We start from the raw sequence: 17,836 nt of genomic DNA, 5'->3' as shown, positions 1-17,836 counted from the left end.
AAAAGCAATTCATAAAACCAAGTGCATGTGTGTGTGTGTGTGTTGTTGTTTCAGCCATGTCTGACTCTTTGTGACTCTGTGGACTGTAGCTCACCAGGCTCCTCTGTCCATGGGATTCTCCAGGCAAGAATATTGGAGTGGGTTGCCATTTCCTCCTCCAGGGAATCTTGCCGACCCAGGGACAGAACTCGCATCTCTTTTATTTCCTGCATCGGCAGGTGGGTTCTTTACCACTAGTGCCACCTGGGAAGCCCAAAAACCAAGTAGCTACTTCCAAATGTTTTAGATTAGAAAGTACATAGATTTCATGCACTTTAGTTTTCCTCAAAATTACTATCTCTGAAATAAAATAATTATATATGAAATGAAGTAATTATATTTGTGTTCCTATATTAAACATCTCTTTGTAGGATAATACTCTAGTCTAAGGGTGATGATACTATAAGAAGTTTGATTTTTATTGTATAAAAATTTTTATTTTTTTCCCATATATTTAATGTCAAAAGCAATAAAGAGAAACCATCTGGGAAGATGGCAGAAGGGCTAAACACTGGAGTTTACCCTAAGAGATGAAGCTTTACCCAAGGAGATTTGCAAATTAGTAGCTTTTCTCCTGAGAAAATTTCCCCAACTGTGTAGCTCAAGTAGTAGTAGGCTGCGACCCTACCAGACTTGCTTGAGGAGTCAGAGAATAGAGTTTAGGAACAGAAGATCAGCCAATAAATTTGGGCAGAGGGCAAGAACCTCAAAATTGGCATATAAAATCCACCTCAAACCCTTGGCTGAACTATGCATGGCATGGAAAAGACCTCAGAGGGCCCTGTAAAATTGTAGTAGCTAGAAAGTAAAAAAACTAAGCAGAAGTTTTAGTCAATGTCCATGGCAAGGGAGACAGAGTTAGATATTTAAGTCTGGCCATAAAATCAGTAATGATAGAACACACGTTCAGAGAAACATAATAGAACCCAAAATTTCTACAACATATCATCCATAATATTCAGTATTCAATCAAAAAATTAAGTAACAGAAAACAGTGACTTATACTATGAAAACAAACAACAAAAACAGTCTATAGTAACCAACCCAGAGATGACCCAGATATTGCAATTTGCAAACAAGAACTTTAAAGTAGGTATCATAAATATCTTCAAGCATTTAGGAGGAAAAATATATACATAGTGGTGGAACAGATGGGTATCTTGTTATTAGATACAGAAAATACAAAAAAAAAAAAAAAAAAAAATTGGAAATTCCAGAGTTGAACAGTACTGAAATTAAAAAAAAAAAAAAAATTACTGATAGACTTAACAGCCAATCAGATACAGTAGAAAAAGGCAGTGAACTCAAAGTCTTTGAAGACAGAATTTGAAGAAAACAAAGGTGGAAAGACTGAAGAAACATGAACATGAACATGAGAGACTGGTGAGACATATCAAAAATTTCAATACACTAGATTACAAACGAGAGAAAAGAAAATGAAACAGAAAAAAAAAAAAACTAACTTCCCATTTTCATGGAAAATATCAGTTTACAGATCCTGACACTTCAATGAAATCCAAGCAGGATAAATATAAAGAAAAGCTATACCTAGGTACCTTGTAGTCAAATTATTGTAATTCAAAGAAAAAAGACAAAGTTTAAAAAAAAAAAATTCAGAAAGCTGTCAGAAAAAAAAAAAAAACCCAAAATGTTATAAAATGAGTACAACAAGGTAAATTTCTGCTGATTTTCTAACAGAAATTATAGAGGTCAGGAACAATGGAAACCTATAAAGAGCTGGAGGTAGGAGAAGAGAACTGTCAGCCAAGTACATATTCAGCTGTCATCCTTCAAAAATGAAGATAAACTGAATTTTTTTAGATAAGTAAAGATTGAGCAAAGCTGTCACTGTCTATAATACAAGAAACATAAAAATAGGTTCTTAAGATTGAAGGGGAATAACACTAGAAGGAGTATGAATCTAAAGGAAGAAATGAAGATCCTTAGAATGGTATATACCTTAGAATAGAATATAAATCTAAGAAAACTACAAATGTTTATTCTAGTTTATTCTACTCTTTTAGTTCTTTAAAAGTCTAAGACTAAAAGTTTAAAATCATTCATCATAAAATAACCGTTTGATCAAAAAAGAGATCACAAGAAAAATTAGAAAACATATTTAAAGGAATGATAATGAAAATAAATGGCATAAAAAATGGTGCTGCTAATCAGCGCATTAGAGGAAAATTCATAGTTTTTAAAAGTTTTAATAGAAAAGATGAAAAGCTTAAAATGAAGGGACACATTTTCTAACTTAAAGATAAGTAAATTAAAACCAAAGAAAATCCAAAGAAAATAAAAGAAATAAAGAATAAAGAATAAAAATCAGTGAAACTGGAAACAAACAATAGAGAAAACTAACAGTCAACATTGGTTCTCAGAAAAATTTAACAAAACTGACCAATGCCTGTCAAAATTTAACAAGAAAGACAGAAAACACAAACTATACATTAGAGATGAAAGATGGAATGTCATGATAATTTTATTGCCATTAAAAGCATAAAGGAATATCACAAACAACTTTATAAATTCAGCATCTCAGATAAAGTGGTCAAATTTCTAAATAGACATAAATTACTAAACTGATGAAGTAGCAAATCTGAATACCAAAGTATCTATCCAAAACAAGAAAAAAGTCAAATTTAGTATCAAAGACCTCTCCACAAAGAAAATTCTAGCCCCAGATAATTTTGCTGGTGAATTCTCCCAATTACAGAAAAAATGATACCAAATTTTTGGTTTCATACCAAATTTTAGAAAACAAAGAGAAAGGAAACACTCCCCAATTCACATGATTCCCATGCCTGACAATAACATTATAAGGAAAAAATTATAGTCTGCCTCCATAAACACAGATGTAGAAGTCTTAACAAAATATTAAGAAATGAAATCTCACACTAAAATAACCTACTATGACTGACCAGATTTTATCCCAGAAATACTGAGTTAATTTAACAGAAAACTATAGCTATGTATCATCATACAAAGACATACACGAAGCAAAGGTAGGAAGTGAGGCTAGAGCAAAAAGGAAAGTGTCATCCTTTCCACATCTAGCTGTGACACTTGAAGGAAAGTAAGGCAGTAGAGAGGTGCAGTGTCATGTAAGAATTCACACACAGTTTAAGAGACATAAGTATAGCTGAATGTGGATGATAACAGACCCTTCCAGAGGCAAAGATTATGGATACAGGAGAGAGAAAGGTAGGACAAAAAATTAATGGAAATCCCTGAAAAGGTGGGCTTAAAGAAGATTCACAGTATGCTCAGGAAAATTTTATAATGAGGAATAAGGAAATTTTAAATTATTAAAAACAAAAGTATCTAATATACCCAACAATAAAACAATAGATCTACATTATGGGTTATGTTATCGTCGTTAAGGTGAATGTAGTCTCAAGATCACCTAGCAACCCAGAAACACTTCAGTGCTCAGTGCTAAGAGATTTTAAAAAAAAAAGCATAATACAAAACATTATGAATGTTAAGATGACAAATATGATAAAATAAGTGTAGGAAAAATAGTCCCAAAGGGAATTAGAATAATGAACATTGTTGTTATTAACTGGTGGGATTATGAATAGATATTTTTCGATTAAACTTTCTGTCATAATGTTACTTTAAAAACTTTAGGAATACTTTTTTCTTTAATCAAGGGACATAACATGCATTACAAAGAGGATTTAGTTAGGCATCACTACCGGTCTGAATAATGTCCCTCAAAATTCATGTCTATCCTCAATCTAAGATGGAATTAATTAAGATGAGGATACACTAGCCCAGGGTGGACCCTAAATCAAATGACTGGTGCCTTTTTTTAGAGGAAAGTGAGGGAAGACACAGAGACCAAGTACAAAAGGCCATGTGATGACGGAGAAAGGGATCAGAGTGATGCAGCAGACAGCCAAGGACCACCAAAGGGTTCTGACAACCACCAGAGGCTGGAAGAAGCAAGGGAGGATTTCTCTCTAGAGTCTTCAGAGAGAATGTGACCCTGTCCACACTTTGATTTTGGACTTCTGACCTCCAGAACTTAAAAAACTTGTGTTGTTTTAAGTCTAGTTTGTGGCAATTTGTTGTAACAGCTACAGTGAACTACCACAATATCCACTTGGTCAGATGATCTTATTCAATATACAATAATTGTTTGGCTTTGATAAGACCATCTCTTCTCCTGATTTTTATAACAAATTAGGACATAGCACACTGAAGTTAGAGAGGTTTGTATCAAATTGCTGCTTTACTGGTAAAGCTAACCTACAGGACAAGAGTGGAACAAGAACCTACTGTAATCACACTTCTGGTCTGAACTGGAGAGATCCATTCATTTAGCTGCAATACAAAGGACTTCCTCTTCTTCCTCTGTACCACCTCTCTGACTCATATCTGAACCACAGAGGAGTCAGAAGAAAGAAGCTTAGCCAGGTACTGTTTAGTTTTCTCTGATCTGCTTAAGCAGACTGTGGAGCAGGAATGTTCTTCTCATACTTATCGCTTCTGAAATGTGAGGTGGAAGTTTCCTAGCCATAGTGAAATTTAACAAAGAAGGCCAAGTGTTCTCCCCTAAAGACAATACACAGTAAACTCCTGATGAACTCCTGAAGGATCATATCTACTCCCATTGTGGTATCCCAAAAAAGATAGGATACTGCTGTGAACATTCAATATACATTTGTTGAGTGATTAAAACCAAATGAATAAAATGACACTGGCCATAAATTATACAATTAAAATATGTGTAAATATATACTTGCAATTAAAGTGTTGCATAGATTCAAAAGGACTGCACTGTTTTTTCACATTTTACTTTCTCTGATATTGGATGCATCTTATAATGACTGGTGTGTTATAGCTTAATTAGCAGTTTTCTTCTTTCTTAGCGGTACACGAAATAATTCTGCATTTTTGCTCTATCTTACAATGCAGTTTTAGACCCAATAGAATATATTTAAAGAATTTAAGTTCCTTGTCATTTGCTGAAGAAAACATGTAAAACACACACAAACACACACATGCATGTACACAAATAGTCTCTCTTTCTCTTATAATCAGATGCAAAAATCTGAACTCAAAACACAATTCAGCAACAGTGCTAACCTCAGGATCAAGATTTTCAGAGAATGCATTCTTCTCAGCTTCTGGTTGTCTGCCATTCAGCCTCGGGAGGAACGAAGGTGTGGAATGTGCCTCAAATTCTTCATGTGGGACAGTTTCTTTATCATCTCCTAGGCTATCTTTCTTCTCCCCATGGCTGTGCTTTTTCAACATGCTCCTTGGTCGAGGTGAAGGCTTAAAATGGTTGTCTGCTTCAAGGCTGCTGTTATTTTCTGCAGAAAAATACAATGCTTTAATACATTTAATACAGTAAAAAAGTATATTTTTTTAAGATGATCATGGCTTCTCCTACACCCCAGGTGCCACCAAACTTCCCTTCTGTTTCCAAGCACCTTGCCTCTCTGTCCTGGACAAGAAGCCCACACCCTTCTCTACAAAGAACTCCAGAAAGTAAAAATAGGTAAAAAAAAAATTTTTTAATGGCTGCCATTCTGAAAGTAACTAGTATACTTCACTCTTGTGAGTAGTGAACTATTTTACTTTATCAACTCTCATAGTATTATTTTTTTTTTAAACAAACAAAACCATGTCTTGATTTCAGCCTTTATAAAATGAGGCAGTTCATACATCAAACCTTTATTGAGTGTTGGCCGCCAGGCCCTGTTCACATCATTCACATTAACAGATCTCAGAACCAAGACACTGGCAATGGCCCTGTCCTAGGATTTTAGAGGTTGGGGAGGAAGATGACTGCAAACAAATAAAATTATAAGACAAAGGTAAGTGCTGTAACAAGTATGAAGATGATGTCGGTACAGGGGTTGAAGAGCCAACGTCCCTGGAAAGAGGAATGGAGACCTCGACAAATTCTGAGTCCATAAAACCTCTCCAGCAGTTACTAAAATTCCTCAGTTACTGTTTCCACTACTTCTAAGTTTAAAACAACATTTGAATGCTGGTATACTTCCAGCCCTCAAAACATGATATACAAGTTTTTTACATGAGATTTTCCCTAAATTTCACCTTATATATATATATCCATTTCTCCACTGTCCTACCAACATATTCTTCCGACAAAGCTGCAAAATTGAATACCTTTCTCTTTTTTACCTGGAATTGGGGTTATAAATCCTGCTAGAAGATTCTACAGTCAGACCTAATTGGAACCACTATAAATGTTTCACTGCTAATTTTAGGTATGTCCTAAATTCTGGTCAAATGTCCAATTTAAAATCTAAGAGTTATCCTAGATTCCTCCCTCAAAATCCAAAGCATCATGATACCGTATTGACTCTACCTCTAAATATCTCTCATTTATCCCACTTTCTACATCCCCACTGTCAGTTCCTTATCCAGTCTTGCCTAGATAGTGCCTCAGCAACGTTTATAAAGCACAAATCAGGATCACACCACCCCTCTCCACAAAGTTCTTCAGTGGCTCCCCATCATCCAGTCCTGCAAGCTCATTGCCTCTGAACAATATAAAAGCTTTCATAGTCTTGTCCGTGGTTACCTGTGCTGCCTCGTCACCGGCACACTCCCTTGGTAATCTGTCCTGATATGCTGGGCTCACTGTCCTTCTGCAGTTGGACCACATCTCTCTTGCCACCAAACTTTTACCCTAGTTCTTCCTTAGCTGAGGGTGTCCACTTCTGGCTTCTCCTGACAAATGCTTGCTTGTCTTTGGAATCTCAGTTTAAGCAGAATATTATATAAAGCTTGATAAAAGGTTTTGAGTCTTTTTTACTGTAAAAACACTTAACAGGAGATCCATTCTCTGAACAAAATTTTAAGTGCAGAATACAGTATTATTACCTAAAGGCACAAAGCCATATAGCAGAACTCTAGAACTTGTTCATCTTACTAACTGAAACTTTACACCTTTTGACTAGCAATTCCCATTTCCCTCTCCCTCCAGCCACTCTTAACTACCATTCTTACATTGAAATATTAGCCCCAAAACTGATATATTAGGAAGTAGGACCTTTGGGAGGTGATTATGTCATAACGGCGGACCTTCATGAATGGAATGAGTGCCCTAAGAACAATGTTCTAGAAAGTTCCCTTGCCCTTTCCACCATGTAGATACAATGGGAAGCCTGCGACATGGGAAAGGACCCTATCCACCCATATGAGCCCTGTGACCTCAGACTTTCATATTCCAGAACTCTGAGAAACAGATTTTTATCGGTTATGATTCACCCAGTTTGAAGTTTCTGGTTGTGCTGTGCTGCTAAGCTACTTCAGTCAGGTCTGACTCTTTGAGAACCCATGGACTGTGGCCCACCAGGCTTCACTGTCCTTGGGATTTTCCTGGCAAGAATACTAGAATGGGTTGCCATTTCCTCCTCCAGAAGATTCTCCCAACCCAGGGATTGAACCTGTGTCTCCTGCATTGGCAGGTGGGTTCTTTATCATTAGCACCACCTGGGAAGCCCCAGTAGTATTTGGGAAGTATTTGATTACAGCAGCCCAAATGACTAAGACAGTATTGGAGGATTGGTACTACATCTCTACTGCTGCAGTTGTAGTTACCATCACAGTGCTTGTAACAGTGAAACATATCATACAAACAACAAATATGTGTGGATAAATAAAATGATCTTCCTATGAACAAATGCTGAATAATAAAGTGAATAGTAAAAGCATTTATAGCTTGCTTAGTTTATGCCAGATTGCTCTAAACCCTTCAGATACATAAACTCATTTAATTGCCTCAAACCCCTTGTGGTTGTTCAACTATTGTCCCCTTTCACAGATAAATAAAATGAGGAACAAAGAGCTCATGTACCCATGGTTATAAACTCTAGCTTGTGGAATTAAAGCAGGAGCACCCTGGCTCTAATGCTAATGGAGTCAAGGTGCTCCTGCTTTAAAGTTAAAAACAGCATACCCTGTAAAAATTACTTTCTACAATCACCATCTATGTGACCATTACCTGATGAAATGAAAGTGTTTGATTATTGTACTTTTTATAGCAGACAATATAAGTCTGAATTTGGCAATAAGGAGTTCATGATCTGAGTGAGCCACAGTCAGCTCCCGGTCTTGTTTTTGCTGACTGTATAGGCCTTCTCCATCTTTGACTGCAAAGAATATAATCAATCTGGTTTTGCTATTGACCATCTGGTACTGTCCATGTGTAGAGTCTTCTCTTGTACTGTTGGAAAAGGGTGTTTGCTATGACCAGAGCATTCTCTTGGCAAAACTCTATTAGCCTTTGCCCTGCTTCATTTTGTATTCCAAGGCCAAATATGCCTGTTCATCCAATTAGCTCTTGACTTCATACTTTTGCATTTCAGTCCCCTATAATGAAGAGGACATCTCTTTTTGGGTGTTAGTTCTAAAAGGTCTTGTAGGTCTTCACAGAACCATTTAACTTCAGCTTCTTCAGCATTACCGGTTGGGGCATAGGCTTGGATTACTGAGATATTGAATGGTTTGCCTTGGAAATGAACAGAGATCATTCTGTCATTTTTGAGATTGCATCCAAGTACTGCATTTTGGACTCTTTTGTTGACTATGATGTCTACTCCATTTCTTCTAATGGATTCTTGCCCACAGTAGTAGATATAATGGTCATTTAAATTAAATTTGCTCATTCCAGTTCATTTCAGTTCACTGATTCCTAAAATGTCAATGTTCACTCTTGCCATCTCCTGTTTGACCACTTCCAATTTGCCTTGATTCATGGACCTAATGTTCCAGGTTCCTGTGCAATATTGCTCTTTACAATATCAGACATTACTTCCATCACCTGTCACATTCACAACTGGGTGTTTTTGCTTTGACTCCGTGTCTTCATTCGTTCTGGAGTTATTTCTCCACTGATCTCCAGTTGCATATTGGGCACCTACTGACCTGGGGAGTTCATCTTTCAGTGTCCCATCTTTTTGTCTCTTCATACTGTTCATGGGGTTCTCAAGGCAAGAATACTGAAGTGGTTTGCCATTCCCTTCTCCAGTGGACCACATTTTGCCAGAACTCTCCGCCATGACCTGTCCGTCTTGGGTGGCCCTGCAGGGCATGGCTCATAGTTCCATTGAACTAGACAAGGCTGTGGTCCATGTGATCACGTTGGTTAGTTTTCTGTGATTGTGGTGTTCATTCTATCTGCCCTCTGATGGATGAGGATAAGAGGCTTATGGAAGCTTCCTGATGGGAGAGACTGACTGAGGGGGAAACTGGGTCTTGTCGGGAGTTGGTGATCGACAGGGAAGCCTGGCATGCTGCAGTCCATGGGGTTGCAAAGAGCTGGACACGACTGAGTGACTGAGCTGAACTGAACAGCAGACAAGTGAGAACAAAGGAAACTTTCAGGTTCTAATATTTTTATAAAGCATTAAATGATATTCAGCAATATCTCATCATGTTAAAAATATTGCTGTAAATGTGATAAGTAAAAAAGTCTAAAAATTTAGAGGATAGAGCTAAACTTGTTAACCATATTACTTCTTTAATGAATAAATTATTCATTTATATATTCAAATACTTAAAATATTCTACATGCCAGGCACTAACCAGAAGACTCAACTTTTTCCTTCAACTTGAGTAACCTTGGAGTAATGATTTCAAATATTTTATACCAAAATTCCACTTCCAGAAGCATCAAGTTTTCAGAAAGAAAAAAAAAGTCTATAATTATCAAAATGTCATTTCACTATCAAATATGAATGATTACTTATTTCAGTAATTATTTTTATCCTACATATACTGATTTGCAAATGGTTAATGATTGTTCAAAAATTCAGTATTGCATATTCATAATCCTGGGGCCATCTTGTGGTCAAAGTACAGCATTTCTCTATTCATTTTAATTTGTCACAGGTTTTAAAAAAGGTATTAGATGAATTATTGCTGATTACCATAAAGTTTTAATTATGTATTTATATCTATGTCAGACTAATTTTTAGCTTCTGTAGTATGCTCACAGTTTCTTATCACCTAATGAAAAGCTTTTCAGAATCAGGACAAATAGGATAAACATAATCTATAAAAAATCATTTTCAAACTCAACTAGGACTAAGGAATACTACATACTCTATCTTTCATGAAGATTCACTGTGCATATGTCTTTACTAATGGTTCCAAGAAGTTCTGTCATAAAGAAATCAGTTTAAAATTTCTATAACTGTGTTTTCCCCTTAATACAATGAACAAACTGTGGAAACTACTGTGGGAAATGGTGATTTATTGGATTATTCACTATTTGATTGTGTTTCCCTTCTCTCCATTTTTTATTTTACTCAGTACACTGGTAAGGTACATTTTAGCAAGTAAATTCTATTTCATTAGACTTTGTGCTTACACTTTTGTAGAAGTTTATAGTTTGAGACATACTTCAGTGTGTGCTGTCATGTCTGACTCTTTGCAACCCCATGGGACTATAGTCTGCCTGCCAGGTTCCTCTGTCCATGGAACTTTCCAGGCAAGAATACTGGAGTGGGTTGCCATTTCCTCCTCCCAGGGGATCTCTCCAACCCAGGGATCAAACCCACCTCTCCTGCGTCTCCTGCATTGGCAGCTGGATTCTTTACCACTGTGCCACCTGGGTACATTCTTCAAACAATTCTGTAGGAAGGGAGAGAAAGTTTCCTCTCCTCCTCATGAGGACAGTAAAGTGAAGTGAAGTCACTCAGTCGTGTCCAACTCTTTGTGACTCCATAGGCTGTAGCCCACCAGGCTTCTCCATCCATGGAATTTTCTAGGCAAGAGTACTGGAGTGGGTTACCATTTCCTTCTCCAGGGGACCTTCCCGACCCAGGGATCAAACCCAGGTCTCCCGCATTGTGGGCAGACGCATTACTGTCTGAGCCACAGGAATCCCCATGAGGACAGTAGGTCAGTTCACTTCAGTAGCTCAGTCGTGTCTGACTCTTTGCGACCCCATGAATCACAGCACGCCAGGCCTCCCTGTCCATCACCAACTCCTGGAGTTTACTCAAACTCATGTCCATCGAGTTGGTGATGCCATCCAGCCAGGCTTACCCTATTGCTAAGGTCATACATAATTAACATACAGTGGATTTCTCCTTAGTATCATTGCTGATTCATATCTTCTCCTCATCTGAAAGTGGATAGAATTGTCAGGGGTGGAAAATGGAGTGGGTCCCTAATACATATCTGAAATAAAGCTTTGCCTGAGGTTATCAGTGCTATCTAATATATAAAGAATGAAATACTTACCAGTATTGTATTTAATGATGATATAAAGGAAAGAGGTTTTTGTGAAGGTTAGTATCAACTACTACTGTTTTCCATAAAAGAGAAAAAGACTGGAAGACCCCAAATCCTTCACCTTCTATGCCCTTGTTCCTGCATGGCAGCCCAGGGGATCTCATGGCAGTTGGTACCTGCTTCACTCCATCTCTGCTCTGCTATGTCCAGAGCTCAGTAGAATTGTGGAAAAACTACTATAATGGTCACACCAGGAACTTCCCCACAGAAAACTGAGTTTTAGTGAATTTTCCTGGGGAACAGAGACACCAAATGGAGATTCTCCTTCTTAAGGAAAGTCTGGAGGCTTAAACGATCAGAGTAACACCACCTCTCTCCCCCATCCCAATTTCAAATATACCAATGTCACACAGATAGTCTAGCAAATGGCTGCATGGAAATGATTCTTTAAGGACTAGTCCCAGTGCTGCGCTCTAACCCTAACATCTGGAGTGTGAGCTGGATTAGAAAGGATTCCACTGTAGTTACACTGCTAAAAGCAAAATTGGAGCTCACAGGTCTAAGTGAGGCTGGATGTGGATGCTCAAAGTTCTTCCACCTCCTGCGTTCAGTCTTGCATCTCTGCTGGTGCCTGATAGGAGGCCAAAGAACTTTCAGTCATCCACATCCAGGCTCACTTAGGTCTATTACCTTCAATTTTGTTTTAAGCAGTGTAACTACAATGAAATCTTTTCTAATCAATCTCATGCTCCAGACATTAGGGTTAGAGCAGCACTGGGGCAGTCCTTAAAACAATCATTTCCATGCAGCCATTTGCCAGAATATTTGTTTGACATTTGTATATTTGAAATGGGGTTTGGAGGAGGGGAGGGAGAGGTGTTGTTGCTCTTATTATTTAAGCGTCCAGACTTTCCTGAGAATTACAGCTTTCCTCTATGGTTCTGGGTTTCCTGGGTCGCACTAGTGGTAAAGAACCTGCCTGCCAATATAGGAGACATAAGAGACGTGGGTTCGATCCCTGGGTTGGGAAGATCTCCTGGAGGATGGCATGGCAACTCACCCAGTATTCTTGGCTGGAAAATCCCATGGACAGAGAAGCCTGGTGGGCTATGGTCCATAGAGTCACAAAAAGTCAGACACAAATGAAGCAACTTAGTACACACACATGTACCCAACCTCTACACAGCCAGGTCTCCAATTTATGGGCTTCCTTGGTGGTTCACATAAAGAATCTGCCTATAATGCAGGAGACCTGGCTTCAATCCCTGGGTTAGGAAGATCCCTTGGAGAAGGGACTGGCAACCCACTCCAGTGGGTTCTTGCCCTGAGAATTCCAGGGACAGAGGAGCCTGGCGGGCTATAATTCATGGGACTGCAGAGTTCAACACAAGTTAGCGACTAGACCAAACCAAACCAACAAATTACCTGAAGGTGTACTTTTGATTGGAAAAATTCTAGGTTTAGCTTCCATTTTAATTTTCTCTTTTTCAACTTCCTGTTGTTCATTTTGAGATTCAGATAAGGAATTTACAACTATGCCTTCACCATCATCAAGTGCAGTGTCATCGTTTTTGATAGAGACTACTGGCTCATGTTTCCTCACATCATGGCTTGATTTCTTGGTTTTTAAAAAAGACAGTTTTGGAGAATTGTTTTCTTCATCATCTGATATGTGAAAATTATTTGTTTTTTTCTTAATTGAATTTTCATCTACTGAGGTGTCAGAAAAATCACCTAAGGAAACTGAAAAATAGAAGAGAAAAATATTTTCAATAGTACATTTTAAAGTTTTGAAGGTTACAACAATCAAAAACAATACCTTAAAGACTAGAAATTAATTTACAACTGTGAATTGATTTGGAACCCTAAGAAAACTGCTAACTTAGGCAGTCTATAAAATAAAAATTTCAATTTCATTTATTTAAAACATACTTACTGAGTAAGAATAGTGTATCAAGTCAAGCACTGTGTTTGCTCTGAGAGAAGTCATTCAAAGGTTCTTCAAAATAACAACCAGTCATAGACATTTAGATTTTGGACTGCAAAACTTATTTATTAATGTTTTTCAAAAACTTCATCATATAAAATCAAGAATATTTGTAAATGGAAGAATTAACTAATAATGTTTTTCCATTAAAATTTTGGAACTGCTATTCCATCCATACCAGAGTATTAGATTTTATTATGAGAAGAATAATAAAGAATGATAACTTAACTATACAGTAATGATTTAACTATTGTTCTGGTAACTTTTGCAGAGAACATTCACTGAATATCAAAGAATAAAACACTGAATTTCAAGTTCAGAATTTTGTATGTTTTTCTTGAAATATGAATTGTTAATATCTTACATAACCAAAGAAACCAAATTAATCATACAGTAATGATATACTGGGTTTTTTAAACTGATTCCCTTTCACAACCAAAAAACCTTGATTTATAAAAAGCATTATAAAAGTGATTCTGATGTACACAAAGTTCAGTTCTATGGTCCCTAATTATTACTTCACTATAGGTCTCATAGGGTTAACCTTAAAGATAAACTCATCATCTCCAATGTAATTTACCACTGACAAGCAAATCTGCTATCAGTTAATTTTTATTTTTGTATACACATTCAGAAACCAGGACAATCATACAACTTCTTGAAAATTAAGAGTGACTTTTTATTCATTAAAAAGTTGGAGACCTAAAACCAGTGAATTCACTGGAATTTAGAATGGTGATTTTTTTTTTTTTTCCAGGTTTGGGCTATACATCACTAAGGAAGCAAAAAGAAGAGATTTCTTTTCCCAAGTTCTCACATACCAATCTCATCACTGTCAAAGTCATCTGAGTATTCAGAACTTCTTTGTCTGGCTGAGCGAGCTGTAATTGCTTTTATTAGCTCATTCTGAAATGAGATAATTAAAATCAATCTCCACCCAAATGTGTACTCTCGTATGTAGAATTAATTATTTAAACAAATAATGCTTGATTAATAACTGCTTTAAAGCTCAGATTTCATTCATGTAACAAATATTTACTGCAAGCCTTCTTTATGCCATGCACCCAAACTCTAAGAGGCAACACAGAACATCACAGACGACCCCTTTTTTCATGGAAGTTAGTTAAATTAAACAAGACAGACAACACCAAGAAAATTAATGGAGGGACTCTATCTGGACCAGGTTCATTATAAACTGATATTTTGGAAGAAACTGGTATTCTTTATGATTTTTTGTTTCAGCATATTGCTATTAACAGATGTAATCAATACCATAAATTGAGAAGCTCAGTTCAAAATTGTAGCAACTGGATACAGAAAGCTTAAATGTTACTATGTTAAACCAGAAAAAAAAAATCTTTATATGAAAATAGCAATTAGAAGTTGCTATTTAAGTTTCAAAAGCTAATTTAACTTTTAGTATAGTAAGAACCTAGTATTTAGTTTGGTAGTCTTAAAGCCACACAGAAGAGCTGGTAATACTAGAGCCCAAATACAATCATCTGCAAAACCTCAAAAGAAGCATAAGATTTACTCCTGCTCTATACAGGGCTGCTCTAGGATTACTTTCAAGTCCAATATTCCTAATACAGGAATTACCTTGTAAAATCATTCAAAATAAAATTACTTTACCTGGAAAGTAGTTCTTTTGGTGACTTTTGGACTCTTTGTATATGCCAAAGTTGTGCTAAAAACTTCATCAGACATAGTGTGTTTTAATTCTCTACCTTTATAAAATGGCTAACAAATGACAGGAATAATTCAACCTCTGATGATGGCTGAAACACACAAAAAACAAGTCAGACATTTTTGCATGTTTGAGAATTTGTATTACTACATTTAATGCTTCCCTGACCCCCAGAAAAGCCAAACAAAAATAAGAAAAGCATCATTGAGCTGCATGTTCACTTAAACAGAGGTCTTGAAAATAAATAGCAAATTCTACCAACAAACTGGTTTTCAAAGAGAAAAGAAAACTCAAACTTAAGTTATCCTAAAATAGTTTTACAATTATTTTATTATCCTAAATAAGTTTTACAATTATTGCACTCACTTGAATAATGAGCGCAATGGCTTGTTACCAATTAAAACAGAAACTTTTCCATCTCTCTTCCATTCAAAAGTAAAATACTGCCTCCAAAAGAGCCATATTTATTTAAAAGGCTACTTTTATTTTAAAAATGAAAAGTCTACTTTTACTTTTAAGTCAGCATAAAGGATCATCTAAGATCATCATTTAAATTTTCTTTTTTCTTTCACTCGTCCCTCTCACAAAAGTGTTAATAAAATTAGATAAAACAAAATGAAGCTTTTCAAAATCAGTGTCAAACGGTCCCGTGAAGGTTTCCAGTTGCTCCAGGAGGAGACTGCCGGGCCGCCCGCTGCCCTCCGCAGCGCGCGGGGACCGCTCTGGCCCTACAAGCTGACGCCCTGTGCCTGACCGCTCGGCCCATCGCGGCCGACCCAGCAGCCGCCACTAGCCAGGCCAGTGCACAGCCGAGCGTGGCCCCGGCCCCAGTTCTCCGAGACCCGCAAGTCCCGCCTTCTGTACTCACCTGGCGTTCCTGCGGAGGGTAGCCCGCGTGCGACCCGAGAACCCAGCGGCTGGCCCCTCTACTTGGCCTGCGCCTCGCTGCTTTCAGAGACCTGGCTTCTCAGGGAGCGAGGAGGCGGGACTAAGGACAGAGTTGGGAGGGGCGGTTGCTAGGATACAAGATCTCTGGGAGGAAGTGACTTCTCCCGCCCCAGGCCTCGGGTACCTAACACCACCCTACGGCCCTACGTGTCACTGAGGCCACCGCCCAGAGGAAGGAAATGACGTCAGCCCTCTGGGTCTGGGGAGAAAGGTGTTTTACCTGTCGCCTGTGCTTCAGTTGTTACCTAGGAGACAGGACCCTTCCGGCTCCCTGAGAGTTGGCGCCTGCGCACTGAGAGTTGGCGCCTGCCAGTGGCGTGACGGGCTTCAACAGTTGTCACAGACATGAAGTTCTGTGAATCGGAGTAGTGTACTGATGGACTAACACGCTGACGGATGGGACAGAAAGGCAAGATCATGACGTTGGCAGGCTCAGGAATCAAAGGGCACGTTGGAATCCTGGCGCACGTCTCTCTGTCCATGTGATCTCCTGCAAGTTAAGGTCTTGTATACCTTAGTTTCCGCTTCTGTATTTAAAAAAAAAGGAGAAGAAGAAGAAGGCAATAATATTAATAGTAACCTTAATAGCCATAAAGAAAGCTGAGCGCCAAAGAATTGATGCTTTTGAACTGTGGTGTTGGAGAAGACTCTTGAGAGTCCCTTGAACTGCAAGGTGATCAAAACAGTCCATCCTAAAGGAGATCAGTCCTGAATATTCATTGGAAGGACTGATACTGAAGCTGAAACTCCAATATTTTGGCCACCTGATGTGAAGAACCGACTCATTGGAAAAGACTGATGCTGGGAAAGATGGAAGGCAGGAGGAGAAATGGGACCACAGATGATGAGATGGTGGCATGGCATCAACGTCAGGGTGGGTCGACATGAGTTTGAGCAAGCTCCTGGGTGTTGGTGATGGAGAGGAAAGCCTGCCGTGCTGCCGTGCATGGGGTAGCAAAGAGTCAGACACTGAGTGACTGAACAGAAGTGCACTGGCTAACAGCTTTGCTGTGAGTGTTGAACGAAGTTATGCAGATGGAATACTTGGAAGATCGCCTGGGATTGCATTCCATCCGTGGTAGATGACACTCTATGTAACAGCCACCAAGGGCCTGGACAGAAGGAAATTGTCCACACAGCTGAAAAGCCATTCCAAGTGGTTCTTTAATGTAAATGCTTTGTGTATGTACTCAGTGGATATTCTAGCAAAAATTAAATCAGTCAACAAAAGGATCTAAAAAGGCAGAGGACTGTGTGCTGAAAAAGTAACCAAAAAAAACAGCACTTAGCTAGCATAGGGTAATCCTTAACCAAATAAACAAAAGAAAAAGACACTTCTTTAAAGACTTTAAAATAACAAGGATTTCTACTATTTTTTTTAATTTAGAAGAAGCTTAATCCTAATTGAATTGTCTGAATTTATTATTCATTGACTGGTAAATTAAACTTGTTCTCAATATTTTCCCCCACCTCTGAATTTTTTTCACTTCAACAATTATTTATAAAGAAATCACAGTGGATACAAGTTTAATAAATCAATATGTTGAAACACTAAATGTGCATAGCAAGAAATACTAAATTTAGTTTTTTAAAAAACCAATTCATGCTTTTAACAATCTGTGCGATGCAAATTTTTAAATACAGTGTTCAGTTTATGCTCAACTAGTTTGAAAAATTTAGTTTGATCAACATTTGCTTAACTTCGATGTTTTCAAGAAATTCATTTTAACTTTTTACTTTGTATTGGATTATAGCTGATTATCAATGCTGTGACAGTTTCAGGTGAACAGTTAAGGGACTCTTAAGGGCTTCTCATATGCATGTATGTATTCTCCCCCAAACGCCCCTTCCATCCAAGCTGCTACATTACATTGAGCAGTGTTCCATGTGCTATACAGTAAGTGGGTTGTTGTTGGTTATCCATTTTAAATATAGCAGTGAGT

General features: G+C 37.8%; 1 protein-coding gene across 2 annotated transcripts in view; it reads right to left on the bottom strand.

Annotated features, from left to right (window-relative positions):
- Positions 1–16,141, bottom strand: part of MAP9 (microtubule associated protein 9) — a 38,332-nt gene extending 22,191 nt beyond the window's left edge. The window contains exons 1-5 of one of the 2 annotated variants that reach the window (XM_043483985.1): positions 15,814–16,141; positions 14,891–15,036; positions 14,080–14,164; positions 12,697–13,014; positions 5,137–5,366 (exon numbers count right to left, since the gene is read on the bottom strand). In XM_043483985.1, coding sequence (XP_043339920.1) covers positions 5,137–5,366; positions 12,697–13,014; positions 14,080–14,164; positions 14,891–14,965 — 708 coding nt within the window. In that variant the 5' untranslated portion in view covers positions 14,966–15,036; positions 15,814–16,141. The remainder of the gene's footprint in view (positions 1–5,136; positions 5,367–12,696; positions 13,015–14,079; positions 14,165–14,890; positions 15,037–15,813) is intronic. The other variant, XM_043483977.1, reaches the window with a different exon arrangement.
- Between the last annotated feature and the right edge of the window lie 1,695 nt (positions 16,142–17,836).

Source organism: Cervus canadensis, chromosome 1 (genome assembly GCF_019320065.1).
Source record: "Cervus canadensis isolate Bull #8, Minnesota chromosome 1, ASM1932006v1, whole genome shotgun sequence".
In the NCBI taxonomy this organism is placed as follows: Eukaryota; Metazoa; Chordata; class Mammalia; order Artiodactyla; family Cervidae; genus Cervus; species Cervus canadensis.
The sequence above is the reverse complement of the archived record's forward strand: the minus strand, read 5'-3'. Positions and strand labels throughout refer to the sequence as shown.